The following is a 9,637-nucleotide window of genomic DNA, read 5'->3' on the forward strand; positions in this document are numbered from 1 at the left end:
GCAATGGCAAGGGCTATTGAAGAATGTCTCCTACAAATACGACATAGATTATGTCAATAACATATCTACAAAAAAAATTACTTCAAAAGTGCATTTTGGAGTTTCTATCAAGAGCGTTACCGGTATTTTTTTATAAATGCATGAGTAAATGCGATTCGGAGGAGGAGTTCGAACAAACTTGGTCCTTAATGTTGTTAGTGGGTGACCTAAACAATAGCGCGTGGTTGCATGAGATGTACAAAATAAGACACAAATGGTCCACTGCCTTCAATCAAAGAAATATTTGAAATGGAAATTCTATCAACTCAAAGAAGTGAGTCAACAAAGAATATATGTAATGGTGTTTCAAAGCTCACAAGCTCGCTGACAAATTGTTTTATCGACCTTGAAAATATAATGAAATCATGGCACAGGAATGAGAAGGACGAAGATTTCAAATGTAGCCAATCTATCACTACGTCGATGGTTAGAGTCAATTGAGTTTTGAGTCAAGTTTCCTCTTTTTATACGAGAAAGCTTTACGCAATGTTCGAGTAAGAGCTGTTTAATGGGTTATGTGGACTCACACTTAAATTCTCCGCAGATAATGGGTCCAAATATTATATATGCAAATTGGATAATGATGACACATCCATGACATGGGTTGTGAATTTTGACGATGTTAACTCTGATGTCACTTGTAGTTGAAATGAAGAGGGTGTTGTGTTCGCACGCACTACATGTTCTTAATGTGGTTAAAATAAATATCATTCCTGAAAAATATTTGTTATTGAGATGGTTTAATCATGCAAAAAGAGACATCTATATCATGTTTGAATACAAACACCTCAGGGAGTCCCAAATGATGGTTATTTCTTCAAGTGGCCTCCTATTCCGTTCACAATTTCTAAATTTCAAAAATGAAGAAATGTCTTTCCTGCCCTACTGCAAACAATGGCCATCGTCTTCCGAACAAACAATGGCAATCCTCTAGAAACCCTAGCTCCGAAATCTAAGAGACCAAACGTCGAAACGGGGAAGCTCTGCTCTCGAAACGGTGCTCTTTCGACTCTTCGCGCTTATTTTTAACGCAAAAGTGTTTTCGTAACGTTCTTGGGTTAGGGTCGGGCCGGTTTGCGAACGTTTTTTTTTTTTTACCGGAATTTCATTTGAGCCCACCATATCACGTGTCACCATATTATTCGCCTTCGAATGGTCCTCTACGTTAGGACTCTTGACCAAATACGAGGTCGATGGGACCAGGGGTTGGTTAGTGGTCTTGCGTTGGTGCATAATCAGGGTCATATCCTCAAACAATAAAAATAATAAATAAATAATATTGAGTTTATCAGTCTTGTAATTTATTTATTTATATGAATTATATATTATAATTTTAAAAAAAAATTTACCTCAAAAAATTGTTTCTATCCTTATCCTTTTTCTTGACATGAGCCTTCTAAAATTTATTATGCTCTTCCTTTTCCTTGTGTTTGTATCTTCTTCCTAGTAGTGATCATCTTTCAAATCATTTAACAAATTTTTTTCTTTATAAATAAATTTTTTTTTCATTTGCACTTTATTTAGAATAGACATGGTTAATTAATGAAGGAAAAGAAAGAAGATAGATTTTATAACTACATTTAAATAAAAGATTTAAATGTCAGGTTTTGTAATTCAAAAATGAACTTTGAATGATGATACAAGCATAAAGCCATTTAAGGAGAAACTTGAAGAGATGATTACAAGCATAAAATTGATTAATAATTACTTAAATTGTAATAAAAACTTCAAGGACATTGGTCTTTAAAAATGTTTTTGTGGAGTGCAATATTTAAGAGATGTTTAAAAGATAGGTTTTTATTTTATTGTTAATAGTATACATTTTAATCATGAGAGAAATAGTATGTGTTTGCTAAAATGCTAGCAATTATTGAGTAAGAAAAAGATTTTTTTTGCATTCCCATAGAGAAGAATTTCATGGGTTAGGAAACTTAAATGGCTAAAGAATATAAGGTCCATATTAGGGGGAACATCTCAAAGGTGGAGAAGAAGATAGCTACAAAAAAAAAACCCCAACCAACTGTATGTGCTACCTTCTTCTAGCATTCAACATATAAAGTCATTCTAAAGCCAATGAACAATTTTGTTGAATTCTTTGAATGTAATTTTTTGAAGAAGCTAACTTAAAAGAGAAATAAATTAAATTAGCAAAATAAATTAAGTTATTTCAAGCTAAGGAAGAGGTGATTCATGTAACTTCTAGATAGTCTTTACCTCTGGTATCCAAAAATTAAGTGTGATCTAATATGTGTATTGACCTCACCTTTGTTCATTATTTCATTTGCACCTAGAACAAACTCAAGACCAACTCACATTACCCTCAAATTCAAAATCAGTTCAAGTCGAGTAAAGGACGACCAGTTCTCAATTTATTTGACCATTCATCAAGAAATTCAATCTTCATGGGATGGGACCCACACTTTGTCTTAACTACCTCGTCTTGAAGAAAATGTGGTCAAAATCCACCCCGCCTTTGAAATCTTTGAGTTTTTCTCTATTGGGGTGGGTCAAGGTTCGTCTGTACGTGAGCATGCATGCTCCCACTCTCGCATGCCCGCACGCACCCCCTGCACGTGCACCTGCCCTTGGACCGGCGTGACCACGCTGGATCGAGCAAAGCCAAGTTCAAAAGTTTCCGGACGTTGTCACGCTCAGCTTGGGCGTAGCCACGCCTGAATATTCCCTAGTGTGGTCACTCCCAACGCAAGTGTGTCCATGCCCCCAAGCCACGCCAGCGATCTGCGGACTACTTTCTCGAATCCGACAGTAACTCGATATATTGTTTTGTTGTTAGTGATCCGTGGGAGCTCCAACCACCTGAGGAATCATGACCGTCGATCCCTGCCTCAATCTACAGTCATCAGAGTCGATCCATGGGTAGCAACAACTTCTGCTACTGCATCTATCACTCTCTTCGATCGAGCTTCAGAAGAGATGCAATAGAGTGCCTCCTCCCTCAGTTTCTTCCCTACTCCAATGATCCATACGGTCCTCCTCTCTAGCAAGTCTCTTCCCTCCTCTTTTTGTATTTTCTTAGACTTTTTATAGTTAATTTTAAGTTAATTTAATTATATAGTCTTGGATTAAACTTGACTTTGGGTCTAACTTAGGTCGACCTGAACGCAACCTAACTATACCTAGCCTAAACCCAAATCCAAATCTAATATAACCATACTTGACCTAAACCCGGACCCGACCTACCATCACTCGAGCTTAAACCATGAATTTACTTCATTTTGATTTAGTCAAATCGCTATTGAATTTTTGAAAGTTTAAATGAAAATTTGAATTATTCATTTGTTCAATTTCAGATATAATTTATACAGAATTTACTTCAATCCTTGATGAAATCTTGAGTCATGTTATCACTTCTAAAGCTCAGTCAAAATTAATTCTAATAATGAAAATAATGTCCCAAATTTAATTGATTTAATAGAAACAATTATGAGCTTTTAGACGACATCTAACTCTTCATTTTTTTATTATAGGAAATCTCGTCAGAAAAACTCATACTCTCATTCGAAGACAGTGTCAGCCTGAAATCAAGCACATTTAACAAACAATCAGCCATCAAGTTTGACATCAGTTTCAAAGATCTAAACATGCTTTGTGATTTCTAAAGTGACTACAGTTAAACTTGAAGAAGCTTCTCAAGAGTAGCCACAAATTGAGTTTTATGTGAGGGAATCAGTTGATGGCTTTTCATTGAAAAGAAAGCAAGAAGATGTTTTGAATGATCCCACTAACATACTTGATGAATCGCAAATTAAGTTTGTAGTAGTGAAGACTACACTCATTAAGAAAAAGCGAAGAAATAATAATCATAGAATAAAGAAAAAGTGTCAGGATTGTCCGAGAGACAGAGGTTAAACAAACACCTAGCGTTAAAGAGCATTTATTGTAGATATGTCTCCAATGGTTCGGGATAGCGGATTTAGATATGTACCACCTTCTTTTTTCAAGATGTATCTCCCAATAAATTAGAACAACCTCCAAGGATTGAAGTTGACAATGCATTGGCCCAGTGCAAGCAAATGGGGATACAAAGTTTTGCATGTTCGAGCGAGTCCAAGGAAAACTCATCGATGTTTTGGAAGGAGAAAAGCATTTCATTTGATTCTTTCTTGAGATAGATCAGCAGAAGATTGTCCAAAAGGTTTATGATTTTCAAGACAAAGGACGGTTGCCATGTAAACTCAATTCCAATTCTACGGGAACATCCCACTTTGCCCTTCTGCCCCCAATTTTCTCCAAAAATTACAAAAATGCCTCTGAAACCCTAAAAATTCCCAAAATTACCTGAATTCTCAATTCTTCACCAAAAATCATTTTGAACCACTTCAATTACCACAATTACCCAAATACCTCCAAAATCCTCAAAATTACAAAAATACCCCCACACCACCCAAAATTACCAAAATACCCCCTAGTACCCTAAAAATTGCCAAAATCTCCAAAATCATTCCAAACTTCACCAAAACCCATTCTAGCCATCCAATTTCCTCAATTGCACCCAAAATTTCCCAAATCCACCAAAACAGGCCAAAATTCCCAAATTAACCCTAAATTCTTAAAGTCCCTAAATCACTCCCAATTTCCACCATATATATATATATTCTATGTGTGGATTGCATGTATGTGATCATGTGTGTGTGAACATGCTTATATGCGTACATAAATGTTTAGTATAAAATACATAAATATATTGTGTGATCATGTTTAATAATCATAAGCTAATATGCTACTATTTTAAAATATCTATTGGAGATATAAAATCTAAATTTTTTTAAAAAATATAGCTCTTAGCACGTCAAGAGATAAATCACATCTATAATGTATTATATACTTTTAATGATATCAACTTTAAAAATAGCATGTTGATCTTTTTGTATTTCAATTTAAGGAACAAGCATACATAAATGACCCCAAGTACTTGTAAGTGTAAATATCAAATTTTAGTTGTTAGATATGTACCTATTTCATATACATAAACATACATAAAATGCAATTCTTTTCTATTTACATATCTAACATCTAAAATTCATTATTTAGTTTACAATCGACCTTTAAATTGATTTTTTATTATGAACAATTCATGCTCTACAATAAAATTCACAATTGAATTTTAAATTGATTTTTTATTGTGAATAATTCATGCTCTACACAACAACTTAGCGGGCTGAACACACAAAATTTGACACATTTGCATAACAAGTTGAACCAAACAATAATTGAACTTGTTCAAGCTCGGCTTGTTTGCACCCTTACTTGCCATTGCCTCTTTTAGGTACAACCCAAAATAAATAAATAAAAAATAAAAAACACAGATCTATGAAGAAGGAAGCTAAAGCTAACATATAGGCTCTAACATATAGGCTAGAAATATTGTTTATAATAATTATTGTGTAATCAGTTTAAAATAATGAACAAAATAAATCAAGATGAACACTATTTACATTGCTAGAAAACCTGAAATATGTTGTAATGAGAACCCCATAAAAAGAGTTTGAGGTTGAATTGAAGAATGTTGATGGATTTGACGACGCATCTTAGCATCTGCCAGGCGTGGGATGCTTTCTTCATCTTCTTCTGATGCTTCATTTGACTTTAGGAATTCATCTGCCGACCGTTGCTCCTTCAATTCATATTTTTCTTGCTGAATAGATAGACAAGTTTTATGTTTCATAAATAAGAGCCTCTTTACTAGAAATAGAAGCCTTAGTTTGCTATTGTATAACACAACTAAATACAAAATTAGCTTAAACATCATGATGAAAGAATCTGGCTAAATTCACAGTTGGGTCCAAATATGAAAGAACAGAATGAGTTCAAGGACGAGCTACCAAATATTCCAAATTTCTATTTGGAGATTGTTCTTCCTCCTTTCACTTATTAAAGATAGTGGACACGTACAACACCTTGGGGTCATATAACCGCAAGAAAATTTGCTCCAATTTTTTATCATTTAAATGCATAACACACAATTCATATATATTTACATTCTAGCACTTAAAACTTTTTTTGAATATCACTTAAAAAATAATACTGCCATTAATTTTTTTTTAAGGAATATATAGTTTCATAGATAGGTTTATGAACGAAAGTATCATAAAAATAAATATAAAAAGCTAGATGTTAAATACATAAGAGTAATATAGTATGTATGTAAATCCTCTAATTTTTTATTACTGGCATGCAATCATGTAACTAGAATAGCAGAGGACAAGTGTTCATGAAATTACTTTCTAATGTCGCAACTACAAAACTTCATAAATTGGGCAAAAATAGCTCGATACTACAAACATGTATTGCTCGATAGCACCAATGGTAATTATAAATCTACTATGTATAAATCTAAAAAGAATAACCCACTTTGGGATAGAAGAGAAGAACGGTAACAAACCTTGTATAAGTATAACCAAAATATTGTCGATCATACCTGTTGTATTTGCTTATTGAGGCAAGGAAGGAAACAACCTGAGAAGCTTATTCTGCTTGAATCGGCAAAGTAAAATTAGATCAGTAAATTTGAAGCAGGTGATCTTGCTAGAGACAAGGCTTGAGTCTTAATGATGCTTATAAGTTCTTCTATTTCCCTGTAGATGTGAAGGTTTTCAGAACATTGAGGGTGCAAGTCTATGGCTGCATGCTCAAGTATTTCCATGGCTTTAGCAGATGGTAATCCGCTATCCCAGTATTCCTGCATTTGATTAAACTAATTGTTATTTTTAGGGAGATTAACATACGTACCATATAATTCAAATGTACTTACATATTTAAAACCCGAAGCTTAATATTGACTTTTATAAAATTTTAATGACAAATAAACATCTAAAAATATGTATAAAAATGGGTGTAAATTAATATTAGAGATGTATTCATGTGATGTTAAAAAATTGAGAGCCTAAGTAAAGATTATATTTTAGGCATTAGATATGTAAATACAAAAGAATTGTGCAATATGTATGTAAATCCCACCCTGTTTTATTAATGTATATGGCTGGTACATAAGGCCCCACCAACATAAAGAAGCAATGCATCTATGAATACTAATATCTTTGAATAGCTTAAAAGCATAACAAAAAGCATAACATATAAAAGCATAACAAATTAAAAAAATAAATATAATGAATACCAACAAGATTATATAGGTTTCAATAGGCATTGTAAAAAAATAAAAAAAATTGAAGTTTGAGACAAACTTGAATTGCTGGTGAGGCTCTCTTGATTTTTGAAAAATAGAACCAATTCAGAAATGTAAAGAACAGTTATCTTCCATAATGATAAAGATATTGGAGACAGAGAAAATGAATGCTCTCCTACTGAAACGAAGGGCAGAAGAGGAGAAAAGAATTGCTGGTTAACACCAATGAAATGTGATTTTATCAGATAAAGAGAATGCTAATGTATTGCATGCATTGTGCACATCACACAATGCTACTCGAGGATTCATTCATATCCATGTAGTCATAATTCTGCATGCACTAAACTATTAAAAGTGGTATGGAAAAAAAACACAAGGAAAATTAGGTTTTTAGGTTATTATCATATTAATGTTCTCTCATGATGATTGTTTTAACTGATTAAATAGTCCTCAGGGCATGAACTTGAAAAAGCTTAAATTAGATCTTTTAATTACTTTTATTTATTGCCAATTCTTTAGTATTTTCCTTTCAAAGTCTTCTTTAGATTCCAAAGCGAACAAAAAAGAGATTTAGACTCAAAATTGGCAAAATTTAGAGAAAACTTACATCCTAGAAAGGCAAACTCCTTATAGGATCACAACATACTGTCGGTCAACTTTTTTTTTCGATATATAGATTTATTTGAAAAATATGATATATGAAAATAATTTTTGAGATTTAATTTAAATATAAAAGATATATAGTTTGGGTTTTGAAAGCATACAATATCATTAACGATGTTAAAATCAATTTGGAATGATGTTTAGATCCATAATTTATCTATATACAAGCATTATCATAATCATTTTAAGATTTCTCTGAATCCTAATTGTTTTCTCCTTTTCTTTGGTTGGAATCTTAATTCCTTTAGATCTAATTAATGTAATTTCAAAGCTTTATTGTTACCTGAATTGGATGAGGTTGAATTTACAAATTGTTTACAAATTGACTCTACAAAGTGGTTGCTCTCTCCAAAAGTCATTTTCTTGGACAGTTCCTTGTATTCTTTAAAAATACATGGAGGTATAATAGGCCTTTCTATAGTAGACAGAGTTGTGTTGTAACAGAGATGTGTTATTTTTATTCTGTAATATTTTGGGTGCTTTAAATGTAAATGATAAAGTTTAGATGTGAAATATATTAAACATAAAATTTTGAGTGCTATGTATGTAAATCTCCCATCATTATTATGTCCTCCAAGCTCACAAAGTGATCCAATCCATGTTGGCGATGGGAGTTTTAATAAGTTGGGTAATGTCTAGAGAGGGCGATGAATGATTAAGTTATAATGAGGATGTGTGTTCTAGAGTGCATAATTAAAAAGAGTGACCTTTAAGGTAATATAAAAATGGTCAAACTAAGAGTATCTCACATGGATCTAGTTTTCTAATTTTGTTTGACTCTTTTAGTAATGTGTTTAAGGAGTGTCTAAATGGGAGAAAATGATTGTAGAGGGAAAGCTTAGAATATGAAGTTATGATTTGGAGATTTTGGTAAATTTTCAAGTTTTTTAAGGGCTTGTTGAAGGTCTTAAGGGCTTGTTGAAATAAGGGGAACAAGATTGGGTAAGGGTTAACCTGCTGTAGATTGAGAACTTGTTTAAGGTTTCTAATGATATGATGATTGCTCCTGAGATGGTTAAAATATAGAGAGAGATGTTGGAGATATTTAAAAAAGATGTGAAGTTATAAGGAGAAACATCATAACTGATGGATAACAAATCTCTCCCACAAAAGAAAGTCAATGGCTCTCCCACAAAAGAAGGTCAATGGCCTACAACCAACCTGGTGAGGAAAGAAAATACATGTCTCTCTAGATTTTTGAAAAATAGAACCATTTCAGAAATGTAGACAACATTTATCTTCCATGATGATAAAGATATTGGAGACAGAGAAAATGAATGCTCTCCTACTGAAACGAAGGGCAGAAGAGGAGAAAAGAATTGCTGGTTAACATCAATGAAATGTGATTTTACAAATAAAGAGAATGCTAATGTATTGCATGCATTGTGCACATCACACAATGCTACTCGAGGATTCATTCATATCCATGTAGTCATAATTCTGCATGTACTAAACTATTAAAAGTGGTATGGGAAAAAAAAAGAAGGAAAATTAGGTTTTTCGGTTATTATCATATTAATGTCCTCTCATGATGATTGTTTTAACTGATTAAATAGTCCTCAGGGCATGAACTTGAAAAAGCTTAAATTAGATCTTTTAATTACTTTTATTTATTGCCAATGCTTTAGCTTATTTCCTTTCAAAGTCTTCTTTAGATTCCAAAGCGAACAAAAAAGACCTTTAGACTCAAAATTGGCAAAATTTATAGAAAACTTACATCCTAGAAAGGCAAACTCCTTATAGGATCACAACATACTGTCGGTCAACTTTTTTTTTCGATATATAGATTTA

At 32.8% G+C, this 9,637-nt stretch overlaps 1 protein-coding gene across 1 annotated transcript in view; it reads right to left on the reverse strand.

The window, feature by feature from the left end:
• Nucleotides 1-7,088: 7,088 nt before the first annotated feature.
• LOC110034142 overlaps nucleotides 7,089-9,637 on the reverse strand; it is a 6,426-nt gene continuing 3,877 nt past the window's right edge. The window contains exon 6 of the mRNA XM_020738424.1: nucleotides 7,089-7,105. Coding sequence (XP_020594083.1) covers nucleotides 7,089-7,105 — 17 coding nt within the window. The remainder of the gene's footprint in view (nucleotides 7,106-9,637) is intronic.

The sequence above is a fragment of the Phalaenopsis equestris genome, unplaced genomic scaffold (assembly GCF_001263595.1).
Source record: "Phalaenopsis equestris unplaced genomic scaffold, ASM126359v1 Scaffold001358, whole genome shotgun sequence".
NCBI lineage: Eukaryota > Viridiplantae > Streptophyta > Magnoliopsida > Asparagales > Orchidaceae > Phalaenopsis > Phalaenopsis equestris.